At 36.6% G+C, this 26,126-nt stretch overlaps 1 protein-coding gene across 1 annotated transcript in view; it reads right to left on the bottom strand.

Annotated features, from left to right (window-relative positions):
- NMD3 (NMD3 ribosome export adaptor) overlaps window positions 1–23,440 on the bottom strand; it is a 28,327-nt gene extending 4,887 nt beyond the window's left edge. Inside the window, exons 1-12 of the mRNA XM_080830163.1 lie at window positions 23,301–23,440; window positions 22,702–22,758; window positions 21,652–21,786; window positions 18,669–18,765; window positions 15,233–15,313; window positions 14,504–14,632; window positions 14,140–14,230; window positions 7,983–8,061; window positions 7,206–7,302; window positions 5,040–5,157; window positions 3,605–3,750; window positions 667–779 (exon numbers count right to left, since the gene is read on the bottom strand). Of these exons, the coding sequence (XP_080686289.1) occupies window positions 667–779; window positions 3,605–3,750; window positions 5,040–5,157; window positions 7,206–7,302; window positions 7,983–8,061; window positions 14,140–14,230; window positions 14,504–14,632; window positions 15,233–15,313; window positions 18,669–18,765; window positions 21,652–21,786; window positions 22,702–22,745 (1,130 nt within the window). The 5' untranslated portion in view covers window positions 22,746–22,758; window positions 23,301–23,440. The remainder of the gene's footprint in view (window positions 1–666; window positions 780–3,604; window positions 3,751–5,039; window positions 5,158–7,205; window positions 7,303–7,982; window positions 8,062–14,139; window positions 14,231–14,503; window positions 14,633–15,232; window positions 15,314–18,668; window positions 18,766–21,651; window positions 21,787–22,701; window positions 22,759–23,300) is intronic.
- Between the last annotated feature and the right edge of the window lie 2,686 nt (window positions 23,441–26,126).

The following is a 26,126-nucleotide window of genomic DNA, read 5'->3' as shown; positions in this document are numbered from 1 at the left end:
TTTACTATACAATGAACATGCCTCCACATGTCCTGGTAAAGATAACAACATACTTTTACCTCCAAGTTTCACAAATTATCCATCACTGTCCATCTTATCATGTATTTGTAGAAGAATCAAAACAGGCATATCAGTATAACATTAGAATTCAGTTAGATGGTTCCATTTAATTAAAAAAAAAAAAAAAAAAAAAACCTTCCTTCTCTAGTTAAAAAAAAAAAAAAATCCCCAAGAGCAAAAGTAATGCTTAAAGCATGCTGATAAGCTCTGTATTAAAACAGACTGTCCTGTGCCTATAAAGGAGTTTACACTATGGCTTCCATATTTTAAAAGTGAGATATTTGAGCAATAGCATATGCATAATAAAAAACTATCCACTCCCCAAAAAAGCTATAAATATAATCTAACCATACAACTTCAGGGTTCAATTACTCAAAATCTTGGATTAAATAATTCTTTACAATGATGGCCAAAATAGAGTGACTATGGGTTTTTGTCCAATCTAGTTTAATTTAGCTATCAATAAAGTGAACCATAAAGCTCCTAAGAACTCTTAAATTCTTACTGGAATACACATTTTTAGTAGTATTTTAGATCGCTTGCTGGCTCCCAAAGAAAATTTGCAATGTTAACTGCCAGTTTAAAATACTGTAAAATAATACAAACCCCAATACCAGGTCTCCAGGATTTAGAAGATGTCCCAAATGAGTGCGACAAAAATACTGTTTATCTGTATTCATTTCAGAAGTTTTCTGTACCCAGACTTCCCCGAGGGTATGCTTGACAGGAAAGAAAATGTACTCTTCAATAACCCAAGCATAACTCAAAATGCATCTCACAGAAACTATATACAATGTTGATTTTGGTTTTCGAATTTTCATTTTAAAGAGAGCAATTGTTTTATTTTTTCAGATCTCTGAAATACTGTCAAAATTAAATTACTGTATTTAGTACAAAAAAAGACTCAATAAGGAACACATAAAATAAATATCTTTATTAAGATTTAAGACTTTAGAAAACAACAATATTACCTGAATACCGACATATATAGAATTTTCAAAACTAATGTTTTCACAGGGTAACAGGCAACATGACTGAGCAAAAAGAATAAGTGGAAAATCTTAACTCCAGAAAACATCGTAACAACCCCTTGTTTTACACATAACGTTCAAAAAAACCAAGGTTCAGACAAAGCAATTTAGCAACCCAGTGGCACTACTACCACTACTGAGAAATCAATTTTTTGGATATCTGCTATTTGAAGTATATTCCTTTTTGTGCTTAATATCTGTTGCAGAAACAACATCCCAAGTTTGAGTTTTTTTTTTTAAAGTAGGATCCACGCACAGCATGGAGGGCTTGAACACAGGGCTTGAACTCATGACCCTGAGATCAAAACCTGAGCTAAGATCAAGAGTTAGACATTTAACCAACTGAGCCACCCAGGTGCTCCCCAAGTTTGAAATTTTAAATTAGAAAACCATTAAAGTACCTTTCCAACACAGGATTTTACAAGCAACTGTAACTTTAGGCTGAATTAAATATAGCACTTGCCAATACTTCTTACTAACAAAAAGAGATGTAAGTAAAATGGGATCAAGAGCAAAATACTATGAGTTATAGACTAGAGTATTAGGGAATCTCGAAGAGATGAAAGAAGAGATAAAGGGAGAAACTGAAATATACGATAGTTCCCAGGTTTAGAAAAGAACTGGGGGAAAAAAAAGTGAATTACCAGTTTCTCCAAAACTAAACATATCTCACCAAATGATACCACAAACATGCTCCTTGATACATACTTATCCAAGAGCTGAGAGCTTATCTCTCTACAAAACCTGAAAACACAAGGTGGTTTATAGCAAGTTTATTCATAACTGCCAAGATTTAGAAGCAACCAAGATGTCCTTCACTAGGTGAATGAGCAAACTGTAGTAAATCCACACAATGAAATGTTATTTGGTACTTGTAGATATATGATTCTAACTATGCAACATTTTGCAAAACTATAGAAACGGTAAAAAGATCAGTGATTGACAGGGGTTAGGAGAAAGAATGAACAGCCAGAGCACAGAGGACTTTTTAGAGCAGTGAAAATACCCTGTATGATACTATAATGAAGGACACATCCTTATACATTTGTCCAAACCCACAGAACATACAATACTAAGAGTAAAACATAATATAAACTGTGGACTTTGGGCGATTATCAGGTATGCATGTAGATTCATCAATTTTAACAAATGTACCACTCTGATGGGCGGGTATTGATAAAGGGGGTGGCTGTGACATGTGTGGAGGCAGATGGTATATAGGAAATCTCTTACTTCCTCTTAATTTTGCTATTAACTGAAAACTGCTCTAAAAAAGTACAAGTTGTTAAAAAAAAAATTTTTTTTTTAAAGACACAGGAGTTCCCACTGGCTAAAATTGAGACAATCTGGATGTCCCAAAGGAAAAAAGGAAGACAAGCTAGCTAATAACAAAGGGGGAAAAAATCGTAACATTACAATGAAGAGATCTATCAGTGGAACAGCCAAACATTACTATCACTTGGCATATAAAAAGCAGAGTGACACTTCTGAAATGTTCTGGCCAAACATAACCTAAGTGTAAGCAAGTCTTTTAGATCCACTTTTCATTTAAAGAAATACAAGAAATTAAGAAAGATTTTAAAAAAGCATCATGAGAAAACAATAAGAGATCCGTAAGATTAATGGATTAATGCCCTAACTGCCTTAGAAAGTTGATAACATAAAGGGAAATTTTAAAAAAAGGAGTAAAGGGCGCCATTATTACATCAAAGATTTAAGAGGTATAACATTCACATTCAATATGGGCACCTCCATGGCTTAGTCCTTAAGTGTCTGCCTTTGGCCAAGGTCATGATCCTAGGGTCCTGGGATCCAGCCCCACATTGCACTGGGGCTCCCTATTCAGCAGGAAGCCTGCTCATCCCTCTCCAACTCCCCCTGCTTGTGTTCCCTCTCTGTGTGTCTCTCTCGTCAAATAAATAAAATCTTTTTAAAAATGTGTGTGTGTATGTATGTGTGTGTGTGTGTGTATGGTCCCCATCCAGATACTAGTTTGAATATATATATATATGGTCCCCAACCAGATACTAGTTTGAATAAACCATAAAAGCCATTTGGGGACAAATGAGGAAATCTAAACGAATACTTGGATTCTGTAGAAAAATGTTCCGATGTTTTAGAAATGCATACTGAAGTATTCAGTAATTAGTGCTAATATAACATATACTTAAATTCAAAATGTCTGAAAATTTTTAAAGTCAAAAAAGGTTTGCTTGTCATTTGGTCCTCCTATACAAAAGTAAAGCTAAGAAATGCTTTTTTACAATAAACATTTTTTAAAACATTTCTAACATTAAAGAGAAAAATGAATTTACCAAATAGTATTAAGTCTAATAAATGACCACATATTAAGTAACATACAAACATGGAATGCATTTGTAACCTAATGGAGTACTAGGTTTACGTGGAACCACATTTTGGAATTATTCACAAACTAAAAAACCTAAAAATACAAAAGAGGGACCAAAACAGTTAATTAGGGGGGGAACAAAGATGAGCGGGATGGAACTTACCTTTTTTGATACCATTCCAGCACCTGCACTGCGTTTTAGATCTCGGACTATGCTGCATTCCATCACAATAAACTCCTCTAGCTGTTTGGGATGGCATAAACTATTGAAAGGGTGACTCCAGAAAGTGCTTCCATCAATATCCGCAACTAAGTAGAAACACAGAACATGAAGAAATGAAGTATTTCAAAAGCCATCAAATGTATTAATCAGAAAAAAGTTGATATATATGAACTGGGAAGCATGAGGGCAAGAGACCACAGTGGCAACTCTCTAGAATCATCATTTATTCCTATAAATAAGCCCCAAATTTCTCATAACACAAGAAAAATTTCAGGTGTCAATAATATAAGTAGTTACTATCATCAGAACCTCACAGAGCTAAGGGTCTTCAAAATAAGATCAGGGTGCTTGGGTGGCTAAGTCAGTTAAGTGCCCAACTCTTGATCTCAGCTTAGGTCTTGATCTCAGGGTAGTGAGTTCAAGTCCTACGTTTGGATTCGGAAAAAAGCGTACTTAAAAAAAATAACAAAAAGTAAACGAGATCAGAGCCACTCAGTTATATAGTTGTTTCATGTGCTGGCACTTACGAAACATTATCAGTCATCTCAGCTACTTAACAGGAAATAAAGTTCTACCTGACAGATACTCATCCCAAAACTGCAAAAAGACCTCTAGCTTATGAATTCTGATTGACAAGGATAATAAATGACTTCCTTAAAAAAAAGTTTGATTTTTTACAACAGAAAAATTACAGGAAGTACATGAAAAAGATCAAGAAGCAGGAGATGCATCAATATGAAATCTTCTTCAAAAAAGTTTTATACGGCGCCTGGGTGGCTCAGTGGGTTAAGCCGCTGCCTTCGGCTCAGGTCACGATCTCAGGGTCCTGGGATCGAGTCCCGCATCGGGCTCTCTGCTCAGCGGGGAGCCTGCTCCCCCCCCCCCCCGCCTGCCTCTCTGTCTACTGTGATCTCTCTCTGTCAAATAAATAAATAAAATCTTTAAAAAAATAAGTTTTATAAAGGGAATGTTAAAAATTATGTGTAATAATGATAAAACTAGTTAAAACTCATATTTAAACTAAATTTTTTACTGCATTATAAGTGAAATGTTCCGAACTTTACTAAACCTGTCAATGAAATTAAATAATTATTCACAAAAATTAAATGAGGTAAATAAGTCAATTTCAGTAAAAATAAGTGGACTAAAACTAGTACATTTTTTTAAAGTTCACAGACTTGTTTCTTCAAATAAAAAATACAAGGGTTACTCATCAAAAGCCTTAAAAATGCCAGTGTTTTGTAAGAATTAAACAGCAGTAAAAATCTTAACTAGTTTTTCATAACAATATTACCAAGAATATTTGATAAAATTAGCAATATAAATTACAGCTTGCTGGACAAAACTGTCAAGGCAAATATTTCCTAAAACTTACCTTGTAGGGTATTTGGATCTATGAGATGGATGGCACTGGTTACTCGAATACACACACAAATCTGGTTCATATTTCCCAGGCTTTGTGCCAGTTTTGGAGACAGACAAACAACATTATCCTAGGCATAAGAACTAACAATTAGAGTGAAGCAAGTCCTAAATAACTGTCTCCAATAAACACTCTTCAATATAAACCTGACCCAGGTGTATGTGCCCAAACCAAAACATTACTGTACATTCTATTTATTAACAAAGGGCCTAAGGAAAAGAATCAGATCTTAGAGAAACAGAAAATAAGCTATTCCTTCTAAGGACGGGAATATCTGTCTTAATAAAAATGCTTTGAAAGTATTTTTCCAGATCTTATTCAAAGTATTCATTTCAAATTTACTGGTGTGAATGCTTACTGCTCTATAGTAATATAGTGTACATTCTAAACAAAATATAAACATCAGAAAGAGAGTGATTTTCTAAATCTATCTGTGACTTCTTGTAATTTCCACAAAAAATAAATTTCAGAGAAGCCACACGTGTCTCTTTTATGGCTATATGCATCAATACGTAATCAACAATTTAATGGCCAAAAAAGCACATGTGTCCACGTGTACATTAGGAGATATTAGCAGTAATGCAGTTACCTGTTTTTAAACTGTATTAAAATACGAAAAAAATCCGAGTTGTATTTTAAGCTGTCTGTATTCACAATCACAGGCTCCTCCACTGCAGGGGCATCCTGTGCATCTCTAAGAGCACCTAGGCCAGCACTTTGTTTTTCATTTAGTAAGTCTCAATGGATTAATGAAAATACTCTTACATTGTGCATTTATTCAGTTACTTGCCTGAATCACTCAAAGCACTTAACTTATGGCCTAAAGTTGGCATCACACCTAGATTCACATTTCCCGGGCTTTGTACCAGGAAAATGTTTACTGTTTTAAACCAGGGGTCAGCAAAATATGACCCTCAAGTTAAATTTGGCCCACCACCATTTTGTAAATAAAGTTTCTTCACTATTCATTTAACTATTATCTATGGCCACTTATGTAAAACAACAGCAGAGCTGCCCACTAGTTATAAAATAGACTATATGGCCTGAAAGCAAAAACATTGACTATCTGGCCCTTTCCAGAAAAATTTTGTTGACATTGCTTTTTTTTTTTTTTTTTTTAAAGTAGGTTCCATGTCCAACGTGGGGTTTGAACTCATGACCCTAAGATCAAGAGTCACATGTTCTCCTAATTGTGCCAGCCAGGTGTCCCTGCTGACCGTTTTAAGCTATCATTTCATCCCTGTTACTATACACCGCACCATGAATTTGTATAGTATTTTTAAAGCTTTAGAGTCACAGACCTAGGCACACATTCTGGCTTCATTTTATAGTTATGTAACTTTGGGCAAGTCATCTAAATGCCCCACACTTCAATTTCATCATGTTCAAAATGATGAAATGCTTTACCCCAGGTATAACAAGATGAAAAAGTGAAATATATTCAAGTACTTAGATATAAATTTATATGGAATGCTCACAATAAATTATCGCACTTGTCATTATTAGTAGATATTGACATGTAAGTTCCTGTATGGTAGAGACCTCTAAATAATAATCCTTAATACACTGCCTTCTATACAGTAGATCCTCAGTAACTATTGCATTTTAATTCATTTATATTTTTGAAGCAGGATTTTACCTTAATACAATGAAATGAAATGATAATCTACAATTTGTTAGATCATTTTAAATCACGAAAATGATTCTACAATTTCATTTCCACACTTCTGCTTAATTTCATCATGCTAAAATCCATTTTACACACATTCTACAAAGTGGTTCACTGAAATTTATTTTAATGTCATTTCCTGTATTCACACTTTTCATATGTCCACCAGAATCACAAATTTTAAAGAATATGAACATTAAAAAACTGCAACCAGGCCTTGAGTTAGTCTATCACAGTAAAAGGTATGCCAATTTATAATTTTAAGCATGATTATTTTTTAACATTTTCTTAATATGGCTGAGTATGTCAGAAAGGAATTCTTTAAGAGGAAAGTTATTCTAAATTTTTAACCAATCCCAGAAGGAAATCAGAAGCTGATAATTACATATAAGCCAATTAATTACTTGTACTCTTTTATCGACATGGATTAATTAAATGAAAAAAAGTACCTTGCATATTGGAACAATTTCCACAGAAAAAGTGCTTTTGTAATTGTATGTGTTACTATGGATATCCTGAGAGATCAATCTCTGTGAGGCTTTGTTTCTGCCAAGAAAAAAAGTTTATAGTAATAAAAAGACAAAGGTTCCTCGTTGTAGTCTAGGGAGTATCAATTTTTATCACATCAAATGATCACTCCCCAAGGTCAGAAACAGCTTTCTGATGCCTGCTTTGGAAAAGCCTCATTTCAACCACTTACATTTCAAAACCTTCACCAATCCAACTGCACCTTACCTCTTTTCAATTTTATTTACTCAACACCTCTAAAATATGCACTTGGCTCAGACCAATGTAGTCTATATATAGCATCCACTAAAAGCCACAATAATGTCCACCACAAGTCTTTGTTCACACTAATCTCACCTTTCACTATAAAGTCTACCGTCAAAAATTTCCCATTTTAAGAGATCTCCTCTCTTCCATGAAGCCTCTCCCCAAAGCCCTCTACCCCCATCTTTTATCTTATTCAAATACATTCAATCAAAGGTTTAGCACTATAGTATTTATCACAGGGTGATGTCTAGCTCACCAAAGAGATTCTTATATACTCTTTGGTTATAATTCCCTTAAAGTGGCTAATCCAACAGAAGTTTACTAATTATGTAATTACTCCCACTATAATTCAAAATTGTTTTAACATAAGAGATGCCTAAGCCTAAAGAACAGATATGATCTACATTCATTCCCAGCCCCTTGGACTTATCACATTTAGGTCCAGAACATACCTACAGGGGACTGTACACTGAAGAAATTCTACCATTTTCTGAGCATGCTGTTTTGAAGAATAGTAGAAATCCAGACCATCTTTAAAAAGAAAAAGAAAAGCCACATGAAAATAATTCTTCAAAATAAGGTTTTCCTCTACTAATATGACTATATCACAAATTAAAAGTGTAGTAAACAAATTATTAGAAAACACAAAAAATATATCAATTAAGACTTAACAAAAACAGACAAATCAGACATAGTAACAAAAGAAAACAAGATTCACAATTTTAATTTCAGACAAAATAAAACTCAAGGTCAAAGGAGGAGAGAAACAGGGCGCCTGGGTGGTTCAGTTAGTTAAACATCCGACTCTTCATCTCAGCTCAGGTCTCCATCTTGGAGCTGTGGGTTCAAGCCCCACACTGGGCTTCACACTGGGCATGGAGCCTACTTAAAGAAAGTGGGGGAGGGGAGAAAAACTACACAGAAGTGTATTTTATATAACAATCTCCCAAGATAAAAGAAATGCATCTAATAACATAGCACTGAGATGCAGAAAACAAAACTATTAAAAGGAAAAATTAATAAATGTTAACACATGCACAATCACTGTGGGAGGCCACTATGAGACTATCAAAAACAAAATGACCAAGAGGGTATTACACTAAGCAAAATAAGTTAATCAGAGAAAGACAATTATTATATGATTTCACTCATATATGGAATTTAAGAAACAAAACAGAGGCTCATATGGGAAGGGAGGGAAAAATAAAATACATTGAAATCAGAGAGGAAGACAAACCATAAGAGACTTTTACCTACAGGAAACAAACTGAGGGCTGCTAGAGGGGTGGGGGGTAGGGGATGGGGTACCTGGGTGATGGGCATTAAGGAGTGCACTTGATGTAATGAGCACTGGGTGTTTTATGCAACTGATGAATCAGTGAACTCTACCACTGAAACTAATGATACATGATATATGTTAATTCATTGAATTTAAATAAAAGAAAAAAGAAAACAAAAACAGAATGACCAAACTGACTAAAAATAGGAAGGATACACAGAATTTGAATAACTCTCAAGGTTGATTTAACTGAGATTATAGAACACGGTCCCAAGAATATATATTATTTTTAAAAATCCACAGAACATTTATAAAATAATTATATAAAAAGTTTTTCTTCAATTTCAATAAATTCTAAACAGTATGAATTACTAGACAGTATTATCTGATCATAATGCAGTAACATTAAAAATCAGCAACAAATGGATAATTAAAAACATACCTACCTACCTGCTGGGAAATGCTTATAGAAATACTCTTCCAAACAATTCAGCTAACTAGGAAACTAAATAACTCAGAATAGCCAAAACAATTCCCAAGATGAACAAAGTTGTTAGGAAATTGTACTTCCCAATTTCAAAACCTGGTAACTTTAGTCAAGGCAGCATGGTACTAGCATAGGATAGATATACGGATCTATGGAACAAATGAGAATCCAGAAGTAAACTCTGACCTTTACAGTCAATAGATCTTTGACAGAGCATCGGAAGAATTCATTGAGGAAAGTATAGACTTTTCATTGGGAAAACAGGATATCCACATAGAAAAAGATGAATTTAGACACTTATCTCACATCATGCAAAAAAAATAATAACACAAAAATGGTTAGACCCAAATCTAAGAGCTACAACTATAAAACATGTGAAGAAACACAGGAGAAAATCTTTGTGACACTAATTAAACAGGATTTCTTAGAAATGACAATGAAAGCACAATGGATGAAAGAAAAAAATTCACACACTGGACTTCAAAATTTTAAACTTTTGCAATTCAAATGGCATCACACTTCCTGACCTCAAAATACAAACCTACCATAATCAAAACAGTTTGGTAATGACAAAAAGACAGTCCTAATAAACAATGGAACAGTTCAGAGAACCCAGAAACCAATCCACACATCTAGGGTCAACTGATCTCCAAGTGCTAAAAATACACTCCTGGATAGTCTCTTCAACAAATGGTATTGGGAAAACTGCATATCCACCTGCAAAAGAATGAAACTGGACCTTTGTTTTATACCATTCACAGGAATCAACTCAAAATGGATTAAAGAGTCAAATATAAGACCTGAAACTATGAAAGCTCTAGAAGAAAACAGGGGGAAAAGCTTCACGGCACTGGTCTTGGAAACCATTTCATGAATATGACACCAAAAGCATAGGCAACAACAAAAGAAAACAACTGGGACTACATCAAACTAAAAAGTTTTTGCACAGCAAAAGAAACATCAACACAGTGAAAAGGAAGCCTACAAAAAGGGAAAAAATTATCTGTGAACCATATATATCTGATAAGGAGTTAATCTCCAAAATATATTAGGAACTCCTACAACTCAACAAGAAAAAAACTAATAACCTGATTAGTTAAAATTTTAAATTTTAAAAATGGGCAGAAGAACTATATAGACATTTCTCCAAATAAGACATACAAATGGCCAGTAAGTATATGAAAAATGCTCAAGGTCAAAATTATCAGGCAAATGCAAATCAAAAACGACAATGAGGTATCACTTCATACTCATTAGGATGGCCATTATTTAAGCAACAACAACACAAAACATGTACTGATGAGGATACAGGAAAACTGGTTCTTGTAAACCAGTGGAAATGTGAAATAATGCGGCCACTATGAAAAACAGCATGGAGGTTCTTCAAAAAAATTAAAAACAGAACTACCCTATGTTCCATTAATCCCACTTCTAAATATTTATCCAGAAGAACTGAAATCAGAAGCTCAGAGATATTAGCACTCTCATGTATATTGCAGCACTGCACATGGTAGCCAAGTTGATGGACATTTGAGTTATTTCCACAAAAGAGGAATAGATAAAATGTGGTATATACCTACAATGGGATTTTATTCAACTTTAAAAAGGGAGGAAATTCTGCATTATGCAACAACATGAGTGACCCTTGAGGATCTTATACTAAGTGAAATAAGCCAGTCACAGAAAGACCAACACTACATGACTCCACTTATATGAGGTACCTAAAATACTCAAATTCACAGACTCAAAGAGTGGAATGATGGCTGCCAGGGGCTGAGAGGAGGGGGAAACAGGGAATTACCAATTAATGAGCATAACATTTCAGTTAAGCAAAATGAACAGGCTCTAGTGAGTTGCTGTACATTGTACTTAGAGTCAACAATAATATACACTTAAAATCTGGTAAGAGGGAAGATCTCACGTTAAGTGTTCACATAACAATAAAAAAAAAAGACAACATTAAGACCAAGAAAACACAGGCTATGGGCTACAAGAAAATACCCGCAAATCGTATACATGATGAGGAACTAGTATCCAGAAATTTTTTTTTTAAAAACTCTTAAAATTTATTAAGACAATCCAATTAAAAAATGGGCAAAAGATCTGAAAAGTTATGTCACCAAAAAAGATACAGGAATGGCTAATAACCTTATGAAAAGTTGATCAACATTAGTCATTAGGAAATGCAAATTAAAACCACAAAATGAGATACCACTTCACACCCTCTAGAATGACTATGAACAAAAAGAGACAATGATGTTGGTGAGGACACATAGAAACTGGACCCCTCAAACACTGCTGATGGGAACAAAAAATGATACACCCACTGTGGAAACAGTCTGCCAGTTTCTTTAAAACAAATATAAAAAAAGATGATAAACATAAATTTATCATATGATTCAGCAAGTCTACACCTAGGTATATACCCCAAATAATAAAACAACTGAGACAATTGTTGAAATAAAAGAAATATGCAATGTATAGTGCAAAGAGGTAGCTATAAATACCACCTGCAAAACCAACATGTACTCGTGAAAATTTACAAACTTCAGTATACTTAAGCGTCTGATTCTTGATTTTGGCTCAGGTCACGATCTCAGGGTTGTGAGACTGAGCCCCTTGTCGAGCTCCACATTGGATATGGAGTCTCCTCAAGATTCTCCCTCTTCCTTTCCCTCTGTCCCTCTCCCCCAAAGAGTACATATTATACTATATTGTATTAAGGGACTACCTCTGGGATAACAAACTGATAAAAGTGATGTAGAGGTTTTTTATTCACATGTGTGAATTTTTACTATTTTTACTATTACTATGATTTTAACAAACAAGGTTACAAATAAACCACAAACAAAAAATTCATTAAATCAAAGAACTAGTCAGGGCAGGGGGTGGGGGAGGACAGATTAACTCCTCTTGATGAAAAAAGGGCTGATGAACTTGCAATATTTTTGGTTTTGAAAATGACTGCAAAAGTATGTCCCAAGATGTATCCAAGTCTTTTGCTACAAAAAAATTCTTTGAGTATATTTCTGCCATGATGATGAAAAAGAATAATAGTCGCTTGCTTTCTTAGCTAGAATATTTGGATCTACTTATCCCCAAAAGAGTTACTCAAAAGAGAGTTACGCAGAACAAAGATGTCTTTTTCCCTGGTGGCTAACCACAAGTTGATGTCTTTTTCCCTGGTGGCTAACCACAAGTTGCCAGGCACTATGTTAAATAGGCAGCAAAGTACCTTACCCACAGTAAGTATTCACTGAATTGTGTTTTACCAATCTAGGGGCACCTGGGTGGCTCAGTCGGTTGGGCATCTGCCTTTGGCTCAGTTCATGATCTCAGGGTCCTGGGATGGAGTGTCATAGGGCTCCCTGTTAAAGGGGAATCTGCTTCTCCTTCTCCCTCTGCTCCTCCCTGTTCCCCTCCCCCACCCAGCTCATGCTCCTCTCTCTGTCTCTCTATCCCTCTAATAAATAAATAATTTAAAAAATAAATAAATAAAGTAAATTGTGTTTCTCAGATCTAGACTATTAACCTTATGTCTATTGGTGAGACATTTAGGTCAGATACAAAGCTTAAAAGATTTTGTCCAGGTGACAGCACTACATATATCTCCCCTCATTTAAGGACCCAAGAGCACACTTCTCTACTTTCCCAAGACATACAAGATATGAGTAACAGATCAGTTAGTAACAATGGAACTCGAGCTTTAAAATGAGGAGTATGATATGGGGCGCCTGGGTGGCTCAGTGGGTTAGGCCGCTGCCTTCGGCTCAGGTCATGATCTCAGGGTCCTGGGATCGGGTCCCGCATCGGGCTCTCTGCTCAGCAGGGAGCCTGCTTCCCTCTCTCCCTCTCTCTCTGCCTGCCTCTCTGTCTACTGTGATCTCTCTCTGTCAAATAAATAAACAAAATCTTTAAAAAAAAAAAAAAAAAAATGAGGAGTATGATATAAGAATTTGGTCATTCCTTCAAGAACAGATATCTCTTAAGTCTATAGAGACTAGGAAAACAAATGATTATAGATGTTCACCAGTAGCAAGCACCCTTTAAAAACATTAACCTTTAAGAGTCTGCTTAAGAATATTTATGTTTTCTGGGGCACCTGGGTGGCTCAGTGGGTTAAAGCCTCTGCCTTCAGCTCAGGTCATGATCTCAGAGTCCTGGGATCGAGCCCCACATCAGGCTCCCTGCTCCGCAGGGAGCCTGCTTCCTCCTCTCTCTCTCTCTCTGCCTGCCTCTCTGCCTACTTGTCATCTCTGTCTCTCAAATAAATAAATAAAATCTTTAAAAAAAAATTATGTTTTCTACTATAAATCAGAGAAATATTCTAGACAGAACATACTCTAAGGAACCATTATGAAATCATGCAAAAAAATTTGAATTCCACCTTTAAGAAATCGAACTATATCACTTGTATATCAAAACCAAAAATATTACAAAAGAAGTTACAGATCTCAAAACTAATTTCCTTCCAATCAGTAACTGATATTTGCATACAACAAGTTTTCAATGAATTTTCCATCAGAGCACTTTACATTATATTAATACAGTTACTGGTTTACTCACCTGGTAGCTACTTAAGTGTAAATTTAAATTAAAACATCAAAAAATCAAGAATTCAGTTCTTCAGTTACACTAGATACATTTCAAGTATTCCACTGCCACATATGGCTAGTGACTACCATATTGGACAATGCAGATAAAGAACCAAGATTTTTTTCTTCCTAAGAGAAGGAACTGTTCCTTTGTACAGTACTATTCTAGGTATTATCAATAAAGATAAGACCTATGTTAGTTGAAATAACTCTGACATCAATTGAAATGCTTTTAAATTTTAACTCACCATGAATCTCTTTGATACGAAGTGTATTCTGATGCATTCCATATTTCAAAATCAACTGTTCCAGATAGTAGAAAGTTTTTTTGTGCAAAGTCTAAATACAAATGCATTATTAGATTAATAGATGAAATGTGGGGGAAAAAAGCATCTATATCTCTAGCACACTGATTTTTAAAACAAAAATGATCTTTAAAGATTATCTAAAACATGATAGTGACCTATTTTTAAAAGTGATTGTTCCAGAAACCTAGCCTATCCCTGGTGCCTAAAGGATTTGAAAAGAAGGGAAAGGAGGAGGTTTTACTAAGCGTTCCTAACATCTTGCAATACAAGATGCAGGATTCAATCATCATCTTTCTCTCAGTACCTTCTGCCGCACTTGAACCACAGCCTTCCAGAAATCCTTAGCTTCTACTCTGTGGCAATCTCCACACATCTGAGGCTGAACAACATAATCTACCACAAACACTTGCTGAAGGATAGCACCATTCATCACCTGATGGGAGTGGGGGGGAAAAAAAAAAAAAATCAAACTCCTCCTTCTTTCCTTTCTGCTAATAACAAATATTTTTTCCTAAAAGAAAATAATGTTTAGTAACTTTAATATTTAAAGTTAATATTTAACATAAGTCTTTTTTCACAAATGCTTTGAGGACATCCACAATAAATCAATTAAACATCATAAAAATAATCCTATTTTAAGAAAAAAACAAGTTTAATTTGTAGGATTAAATTAACATTTCACATTTATCTTTAAAGTGGTTGTAAAAATAGTTTTTGAAGAATTTAAATATCTATATACATGTGTATGTATTAAAAAAAAGACAAAGTCTGAGAAACACTGTCTTAGCTCATGCTTTTATCTCAATCTTTTTCCTAATAAAAATAACCTTAGCCACTAAGAGCAAGGGCTGCTCTTACTAATGACTTGATCATCTGGCAGATGACCCCCGCCCCCAAGAACCCAGAAAGCTTAAAATTAAGAGTATAATCTTCTCCTTTTAAGTTATTCAAACCATAAAATAACTTGCCAATATATCCCCTCATTTTTACTACCTACACTTCAGAAATGCTGAGAAAACTATATACAGCTTACCTCTTTCTGAATAGTCAGTTTAACTTTAAGTCTCTTAGAATGGGGCTCAGTCCAAACAAAACCTGCATCTACAAGCCGGACCTTCAAAAGGACACAAACAAAAAGAAACTTAAGTTCCTACCTCAGAAAAAAGATGAAAGAACAACTCATTAACAAACAGATTTCCTAAGATGTTTAAGGAATCTGTGATTAGCATCACTACTCAACATCACCAGTTTAATAAAAAAATAAAATAAAATAATTTATCATCCAAGGTACGGCAACAAAAAGAGCAATAAAAGGACCACCTAAGGACTACATTAATGCAACTTGTATAATTCAAGCAAAAATTAAAGTATTTGCACAGAAAAAATCCTTTTCCCTAAAATAATGTTTTTTAAAATGGAAATTATACTTTTTAGAAGAAAGCAAAGATCTGATGACTCATCATCTAATAGAAATCTCATAAGCAAAGTTTCTACTTGGATTATTCCATCTATATTAAGTACACGGCTTTTAAAAAAAAAATGCATTAGGGGGCATCTCATGCTGAATCCACAGTGTAACTCACTGCTATATCAGCAGAGACCAAAAAATTCTGCTACATGTGAGGAACTCAATGTAGCTCAATATGGCTAAAATAGATGTTTTGAGGAAGAGGGAAGAGGAACAAAATGGAGGTTGTTTCAGTAATTTAGGCAGGAATTACAGGTGATCTGAACTGAGAGGTACTGGAAATAAAACAAGCAAAAAGACCCAAGAGTTATTTAGGAAATGAGATCTACAGGACTGAATGACAACTGGGTATGTGAAGGAGGAAAAGAACAGATTCTAGAATGAGGATCAAGTATCCAGTTTGGGCATCTAGGTAATAACTACTTTTCTGAAATAAATAAAGGACAGATTTGATGGAGAGAAGATGCTGCATTTGGTTTCAGACACCTGAATTTAAAAGGATCTATCTATGATATACCTATACAAAGTTGTTCAGTGGATATTAAGATACACATTTGGTTTAAAGTTCTATGGAGAAACCAGAACTGTAAATAACAGATTTCCTTCCTTAGATCCAGACTGTCCAGACTGTCCACTTCTCACCACTTTCACTACTGACCCAAATACCACCATTACTCATGATTTCTACAATCACTTCCTAAAGGTCCCTCACTCCTATATCCCTCATATGTATTCTAAACACAGCAGCAAGGGATCCTGATAAATGATAAATCATTCATCTTACTACTCTACCCTATCCCCTCTATACCCATTACACTCGGAGTAAAAACCTAACCTTCTGTGATTTTCCATGACTGCTGTTTTCATCCCCCACTAGTTTTCCCCTTCCCACTTCATGCTAACCACACAGCTATGCTCCTGCCTCTAGCCAAACACATTTTCTCTACCCATAATTCTCTTCTCCAGTCTTCTGCACAGCTCCCTCCCATACTGCCTTTAATGTTTACTCAAATATCACCTTATTAGTGAGGCCTCACCCAAATAGCCTATTTCACATATTTATTTTGTTTGATTATAGTTGACATAAAATGCTAACCGGTCCATTTTAAAATGCAACTCTTCTCCAATGCAGTTTTTATCCCCTTCCTGGTTTTTCCTTCCACAGAATTTAGACCCTTTTAAAACAATGAATAATACACCTACTCCACACCCTCCCCTCCAACTAGAATAAAAGTTACCTAAGACAGACATTTTTGTCTCTGCCATTCACTGCTATATCCCCAACACCAAAAGCAGACTGACAGGGCTGACACTTAATCAATGCTGCCAAATGAACTAATGAATTATTAAGACTTATCAGACATTTGACAAAAGCATGAAAGCCAGAAGTACGAAAGTGAGACAAAATTACACAAAAAATTGACTCCAGAGACAAATTAGGGAACAGAAGGAAATTTTTTAAAAACCTACTATCGTAACCTTCAGAAAAATTCAACAGAATACAATGCTGTTGGAAGCAATATAAATTGGTACAGCCACCGTGGAAAACAGTATGGAGGTTCCTCAAAAAGTTAGAAATAGAAATACTGCATGATCCAAAAATACAATTACTAGATATTTACCCACAGAAAACAAAAACACTAACTTGAAAAGATATATGCACCTGTATGTTCACTGCAACATGATTTATCATAGCCAAAATACGGAAGCAACCTAAACGTTAATTGATAGATGAATGGATAAAGAAGATATGGTATATATAGAAAACAAAATATTATACAGCCATAAAAAGGATGAGAGCTTGCCATATGCAACAACACAGATGGACATAGAGGATATTAAGCTAAGTGAAGTAAGTCAGATTGAGAAAGACAAATACCATATGATACCACTCATACATGGAATCTAAAAATCAAATGAATAAATAATAGACAGATTAAGACCTATAAATACAGAGAACAAACTTATGACTGCCAGAGGGAAGGGGGGTGTGGGGATAAGCAAAAGGGGTAAAGGGAGTAGGAAATACAGCTTCTAGTCATGGAATGAAAAAGTCACAGGGATAAAAGGTACAGCACAGGTTAATATAGTCAATGATATTGTAATAGTGTTGCATGGTAAAAGATGGTAGCTATACTTGTACGTACAGCATAACCTATAAAGATGTGAAATCACTATGTTGTATGCCTGAAACTAATATTCTGTCAACCATATCCAAAGAATTAAGAAAAAAAATCAAAAAGAAAAAAAATTTTTTAAAAAGAACAATGCATCAAAAACATTAAGACTAGGGTAAAAACTCTGGAACATAAAAATATCACTGCTGGAACCAAAAAAAATCAATACAGAGACGAGAACATAAAGTAAACCACCAAGAACACAGAGAAAAAGACAAAAAGATTAAAAACAATGTAAGTGGGAAAAGACAAAGTTTTAAGCCAGTAGGGACAACACAGACTAATAGAAATTTCAGGAAGGAAAAAAAAGAAATGGAGGAAAAAATCCCAAAGAACTACTACATCAAATTTTATCAGAGCTTAAAAGAGAATCTGGACTTTCAAACCAAGAGTCCATTTCAGTTAAAAACATAGCTGGTGGAAGTGGAAGTCATAAAGTTTAACACAGACAACTGAAACTATAATGCAGAGAGATAAACTGGCTTAAATTCTATTTGTTTTTTTGGAGACATTAATGCACTGACTTTAAGTAATAGGCACAAATATTTTCTTTCTAGAGCAACACTGAAAATAAAAAGAAACTAAATGCCATAGCCTTAATACTATAGCCTTCTAAATTATGTTTAGCAATGGTTTTATGTTTTTCAGAAAAAAAATTTATTACACATAGAGGTTCTCAATAACTAATGAAAAAAAAAAGATTCTACATTAAATCTTTTAAGGAGATTTAAAAAGATTTCTATTTCCATAAAAACATATGTAACTTTAAAATACAGAAACAAAAACACATACCTATAAAAACTGATTTTAAAAGACTGACCTACCTTACTCAGAGGGGCTTTGATTTTTTTCAAACACAATGCCAGAAGTTCCCTGGATTCTAATGCACACTGTATCCAAGTTGCAGGTGGCTGGAAATACCTGAGGGGGAAAGAAAATACTGAAATCCAGCATCTCTCAGGAAAAACAAAAATTTCAATGTGACTCTGCAGATGTAACACTGATTATTAATCAGACATAATAATTCACAAGACTGGTTTGAAGCATTTCAAATATATTTAATAGTTTCAGAAAACTTTCAATTAGATCAGTAGCTTCAGTTTAAAAAGTGAAATCCTAAGTATATTTGAGAAAGCTAATTTGATATTAAAGAGGTCATATTACTTCAAACACCAGTAAAGAATTCCAGGGAGGTCTGACAAAATGCCTAAGAGTTTCTTGAAGCTATACCTTGAAAAACAGGTAAGAAATTATCTGAAAATAGCTTTAAAATGGTTATAATAAACCAAATGGCTGAGAACTGACTTCTCACACACGAAAAAGGTAAATTAGTACCTCATACTATGTATCAACAGTAGTTCAGACTATTCATCTATTTAAAGTCCTTTCTCAAATTTTACATTGCAAAACATGTTTTTATATCTTAATAAAACCTAACAATTAAAATTTCAATCCCTGGGCATGCGCCTTGAGATTTTTTAATCCACCCTGCTCAAGATTTAGGACAGTACTGGGGTGCCTGAGTGGCTCAGTCAGTTAAGCGCTGTCTTTGGCTCAGGTCATGATCCCAGGACCATGCCCCACATGGGGCTCCCAGCTCAGCGGAAAGCTTGCTTCTCCCTCTCCCACCGCCACTCCCCCTGCTTGTGCTTTCTCTCTCCCTGTCAAATAAATAAAATCTTTATTTTTTTTAAATTTCTTTATTTGACAAGAGAAAGAGGGAGTGAGCACAAGGGGCCGGGCAGAGGGAGACGCAGACGCCCTACTGAGCAGGGAGGCAGACACAGGGTGCAATCCCAAAATTCTGGAATCATATCCTGAGCCAAAGGCAGCTGCTTAACCAACTGAGTCACCCAGGTGCCCTAAATAAAATCTTAAAAAAAAAAAAAAAAGACTTAGGACAGTGCACACAGTAAGTGCTCAATAAATGTTAAATACGTAACACTTCTAAATATGTTATAGGAGTGCTTGTTTTCACTATGTTTGTTAAGTGAATGTTCTGATTTTCACTTTTATTTACTTAAGATTTTATTTTTAAGTAATCTCTACACCCGATGTGGGGCTTGAACCCATAACCCCAAGATACAGTCACAAGCTCTACCTACTGAACCAGCTAGGCCCCTGATTTTCACTTGTAAAGGTTCATTCAAAAACCTTATACAGGTTCCTTTATTATAAGCATGCTTTTAGAGTTAGAAAGGGCTTCATCTATCTAATAAAGTCCTTTCATTCTGATGAGATTAAGTCTTAGAGAGGTTAACTGGCAGAGTTTCAAAAAGCTAGTCTGTGAGAAATCCAAGACAAACTAAGTCTCCAGATTATTTGTCTCGTGCTTTTTTCACTCCACCATGCTTTTAAGAATAGCAAATATCTGGAATGGATAAAGAAGATGTGGTATATATACACAATGGAATACTATGCAGCCATCAAAAGACATGAAATCTTGCCATTTGCGAAGATGTGGATGGAACTAGAGGGTATCATTCTCAGCGAAATAAGTCAATCGGAGAAAGACAACTATCATATGATCTCTTTGATATGAGGAAGTGGAGATGCAATGCGGGGGGGGGGTTGGGGGGAGGTAGGAAAAGAAAAAATGAAAAGATGGGATTGGGAGGGAGACAAACCATAAAAGACTCAATCTCAAAAAACAGACTGAGGGTTGCAGGGGGGAGGGGGGACGGGAGAGGGTGGTGGGGAAATGGACATTGGGGAGGGTATGTACTATGATGAGTGCTGTGAAATGTGTAAACCTGGCGATTCACAGACCTGTACCCCTGGGGATAAAAATACATTATATGTTTATTAAAATTAAAAAAAAAAAGAATAGCAAATATCTGTAACTGATCAAGCCTTATACTTGCCAAACTTGCAAACTGTAATCTCCCTGAAACAGTACAGGAAAGTTTCATGTGTTTGTATATATGTATATTTCAAGTGTTTTTCTGGAAAGACAGTGTTCAAATTCCCAAAGGGTTTCATGAACCAGTCCCCCGCCCCCCCCCCCAAAAAGTTAAGAACCACTAGAGTCCTAACCCACTTGGGAAATTACAGGCAATTAACTTTATGTGGGCAGTATCATTAGGTAGTTTTTTGTTACCAACAGCTAACTATAATCACTTTGTTACAATGGCATTTTAATAGCTTTTTAAATAAAGATTTTTATTTATTTATTTGAGAGAGAGAGCATGCGCTCGCACGTGCAAGAGCATGAGTGAGGGGGAGGGGCAGAGGGCTAGGGAGAAGCAGGCTTCCTGATGAGCAGGTAGCCCAATACAGGAACTTAATCCCAGGACCAGGAATCATGACCTGAGCAGAAGGCAGATGCTTAACTGACTGACCCACCCAGGTGCTCCGGCATTTTAATAGATTTTTAAAACACCTTGCTAAATTACTTTAAACATTCAAACTTAAGAGGCTTTTTATCATACATAGCTTCTGGTGAAAAAAAAACCCTCGTGATAATAACAATATTATGTCCTTAGTAACTAAATCTGCTTTCACTTACCCTTACAAACACCAACTTATATCTACTAACTATATAAATCAAACCTATTAAACCCTTATAAGAAAAAGCAAATTCAAACAGCTTTACAGTAACTTTACCAGATGAAAAGGGCAAACTAGAAAAGTACACTATAAAATTGCAAACCCTAAAATCTTTGGCGACACCAACATAAATAACAATTTTATCTCAATTACATATGCTTTATTCTACGTACCTTGGGTGTCATCTCGGCATATCCCAGTGGCTTTCCCATATATAAATCTCAACTTTAAGTAGAATAAAATAGTGCTGCACTGTACCTTTGACATTGCTTGCAGAAAGATACAGAGACCTGTTTCGGAATGCCTTGGCTGATGTCAACTTTACTTCGTAAACAGGCCACACAAATATTGGCAGGATTTGGACTAATTGGGACACCACACTCACAGCATAAGCTTCAATAAAGCATAAATTTTTCAAGTTAAGTTTCATAAATGCACTGGTTATCAAACAGACAACAAAAGCCTTCAAGTTAGGCTATAGCATCTCTGCTTTAAAAACGTAAGAAAACAAAACAAAACAATACAAAACCCTGGCAAAGTAATCTTCAAAGATGCTATACATAAAGTGTCACCTTGGAATACTAAGGCAAAAAAACAAGCATGGCTAGAACTCCAAAAATCCTTTAAGTATGGGGATGTCCAAATGGTTGAGAGAGTCTAATGGATTTCTAATAGTAATTATCAGACAGCATCATAGTACAAAGACCTTTTTTTAAGATGCCAGTAGAGGACTGCCAAAATGCAAACATTTAAGCAGAGCAGAAAATTTTTCAAAGGATGGAAAACGTATCATGTCTCATGATTCAGTATAATGGACTGATGTCATAATTCTATGTGTACTGGGGACAGGAAATGTTTAGCCATCACTGATGTTGTCCCAAAGAAATGTTCTATAATTTATGATGTTCAATAAGGTAGCTAGCCACCAGACACATGTGGCTACTCAGAATTTGAAACGTGACTAGTATGAATACAGAACTTAACATTTAATTTTATTTCATTTTAATGTCTTTAAATCTACATAGCCATGTATGGCTAATGGTTATCACATGGACAGAGCTAATCATGAACATATATGGAATATTTTAACACTCTTGAAGTATTTACTACAACTTTCCAACTAAAAATGAGTCTGACTGTCTCAGGAAATAAAGCTTTCCACTTTCCACTTTTCCCACTGAAGACAAAGAATTCCCAAAAAAAAAAAAAAAAAAAAAAACCCAAGCTTTCCTCACAGGCACTAAGTTTCAAAGAGTCACTTTAATATCTTTAAACTTAAAGGGAACGTGGGAAAGGGATACGACTCACATGTGTCCAGGGGTGCGGTCGGCGGATTCTGCCATATACTCCATTTTTCTGTATGCCCTGATTTTAAGAGAGAATGAATTGTGGGACTTAAGTCATTTGTCCCTTCAGCTCCATACAAATCTTCCTTCTCCTCTTAATAAGGAAGGCAGCCAGGCCTCGTAAAGCGGTTAACAACCAATTCCACGTGGCAACTCCAAGAAGTAACTTCCTTTAATATCAGAACCCAGGGAATTCTTGAGTTTGCCGTACGTAAGACCCTCGGGCCATTAAACTCGGCCGCTGACCGAAGGCATCACTTCGGCGCCAACTCCTATGGGCCCAAGCGGAGGTCCTGAAAGGGCCGGGGCCGCCACCCTCACCCTCACGCCGGCAGCGACCGGGCCTCGGACCCGTGCTGCAGAAATCGCCGTGGGCGTCGCGGCGCCGCGGGTCACCCCGACCCCCGCACCCAGCCGGTGGGACCCCACGCGGGCTCCCGCACCGCGGCGCACACGCGGTACGCACGCGGCCGGAGGCCTGCCAGAGCAAGGGGAATCCGCCCCACTCTCTCCTCAGACACCCCCGCGCGACAGCCGGCCGGAGCTCGGCCCAGTACATACCTTGCTAGTCTGGAACAGACCCAGATTTGCGGCAAAACTGCGACACAACAACCCCCACAGCCCCCTTAAGTGCTGACCACAGCCGGCTCCAATATAGCGAGGATCTCGCGAGAGAAGAGCTCGAAATCCCGCGGGCCGACAGCTGGGAGTGAAAGGGGTGGTTAGGGCGCGGAGGAAGGGGAAGGCATTGGCGAGCCGTTGGGGTGGAGGTGGGGCTTAGAGGCGGGGCAAGTGGGAAGCTGTGGGGAGAGAAGGTGTTCCTCCTTTATGCAATGGTTCCTGAGACCTGCACTGGCTTCCCAACTGCTCTTGGGTTATCTTCCTTTCCGGATTTCCCTGGCAGAGTTCATTCCAAGCTAACCTCTCCCATGTGTATAAATCACTTCTCAGATATCCTGATTGGGAGCTTGCTTGCTTCTTGGTTAAATGATTATATAAAAGTTATCTGTAAACAGCACCACACACAGTACACAAAGAAATTAAGCTCCATCAAGGGCAGTGTCTTTATCTCTTTTGTTCCCATCATATGCCTAATGTCTGCTACATTCTAACTACTCAAGTGCATATTTGTTGAAGAGATGAAAGAAAGGTAAGACCCAATTATCTGTGAAGTCTGTTGTTTCTAGTCCATTTGTTTTAAGTATGCTACTTAGTACATTTAATATTTCCTTATGACTTTATACCTTGATCTTAGTACAGCACAGACCATGTCTAACCACTCGTTCTCATGACAGAACTTCAAATATCTGAAGAACACAATCATTGCTTTCTGTCTTCTCCAAATTTCAAGGAATAAGCAAGGTCATCTTATGGAAGGTGATCAAAGTAGGCTTCTCATTTCTTGCCTCGGGTACTAAAGTAATCTCCCATTGCTTCTTACTTCCAGACTGCAATCTACCTCTCTAAAGACAAATCTGATTTTGTCAAACTCTACTGCTATTCATCCTTCAGTGGTCTCTGACAACCTTTGGATTCTTTCCAATTTCTCTGCATGGAAGGAAGACCCTTCAGGATCTAATCCTGACATACCCCATCACATTCCCAAGTAGGCAGCCATATAAGCCAGCGGGCAGGTCCTACAGGAGCTAGTCTATGCCTGGGACAGCCTGCCCTAAAGATTAAGCTCTAGTATCATATATTAGTTTCGTATTGCTTCTGCAGCAAGTTACAAATTTTATGGCTTAAAATAACACAAATTTATTATCTTACACTTCTGGAGGTGGTAAGTCTAAAAAGATGTTCTTCCTTTTTGTTTTGTCCTACAACATCTTTATAGAAGGTGTATGCCTCTATAATGGTGCCAACAACATTAAATTGGATCATAAATTTTCTACTGTGCATGTTCCTCCGCAGGTTCAACTGCTGGAGAGCAGTCTGAGTCTCGTTCTTCTCCATATTCCCTGCACCTAGCACAGTGCCTGGTGCAAAACAGATTCTCAATATATTTTGGTGAGTTAATTATCCATTTGATACAACTCTGAAGAAACAGCTTATCTTCCCATTTTTTCCATTCATATTGTCATTTCCCTTAAGCCAAATACTACTAGGAACACAACTGTAGTTAACAGATTGTGTTTATTATTCACTGAAGTGAATGCAAACATATTGTGAGGAATCATGGAGTGTCTCATTAGGAGGGTGTTAGGAAAAACCTATCATAGAGGCGCCTGGGTGGCTCAGTTGGTTACGCATTTAACTCTTGATTTTGGCTCAGATCATGATCTCAGGGTCATGAGATCAAGCCCAGTATTAGGCTTCATGCTCAACAGGAAATCTGCTTGAGATTCTCTCCCTCTCCTTCAGCCCCTCCTCCCACTCATGCTTGTGTGCAGGTGCGCTCGTGCTCTCTCTCGCTCTCTCTCTCTCTCTCTCTAATAAATAAGTAGGGGCACCTGGGTGGTTCAGTCAGTTAAGCATCTGCCTTCATCTCAGGTCATGATCCCAGGGTCTTCCGTTGGAGACCACCATCCCCATCAGGCTCCCTGCTCAGCAGGGAGATCTGTTTTTCCGTCTGCCCCTCCCCTGCCACCCCCTTTACACTTGTGCTCTCTCTTGCTTGCTCATTCTCTCTCTCTCAAATAAGTAAATAAATAAAATCCTTAAAATAAAAAAAACAAATAAAATCTGTAAAAAAGGAAAACATCTATCAGAATTTGGGCTTTCTTGGGTAACTTGAGAGAGGCTCTAAGGAAGCAGGGGTCTGTTTTAGATTGGATGCTGTCAGAAAGTAGGGGTAATTCTATGGGTGACTAGCTCAAGAAATCTTACGTACAAGAAGAGAGGCAAAAGATCAGACTGCATGTAGTTAAGAAGTAGCAGTTACTCATTTTGGCCAAGAGAGGGAGTATTTGGTATTTTGTGGGTGGCACAGTAACCTTGTATTTATCTATGGTTATATAAAATTATGCAGTGGCGTTGCTTTATCTCGTTTTAATATGGTGTTGGAATAACCTTGGCAGAGGTGGCTATTTTGTGAACTTGTTTTTGTCTAACAGGAGAATAATGTGGGCTACCTGTGAGTACAGGCCAGCTTCTGAATGTCAGGCACTGTTCTTTTTTTTTCCTCAACATAGTCCCTTAATACCCTATTTGATTTGGCACCAGGTGCCACAGTGCCAGGCTTGTTAGGCACTGGATATACAACAGTGAACAACACAGACATCCCTTGTGGAGCTTACATTTTACAGATAGGGTGATTTTCCAGAAGCTTAGGTAACTTGCTGAGAGTTCTATAGCAAGTTAAGTGGCAGAACTGGAGCCTGAACTACAGTTAACCTAACTGTACCCATGCTTCACCGGGCTGCATGCCTTTCTGGGGCTCAGGAC

This window comes from Martes martes, assembly GCF_963455335.1.
Source record: "Martes martes genome assembly, chromosome: 1".
Taxonomy (NCBI): Eukaryota; Metazoa; Chordata; class Mammalia; order Carnivora; family Mustelidae; genus Martes; species Martes martes.
This window is presented reverse-complemented; position numbering and strand designations above follow the sequence as displayed.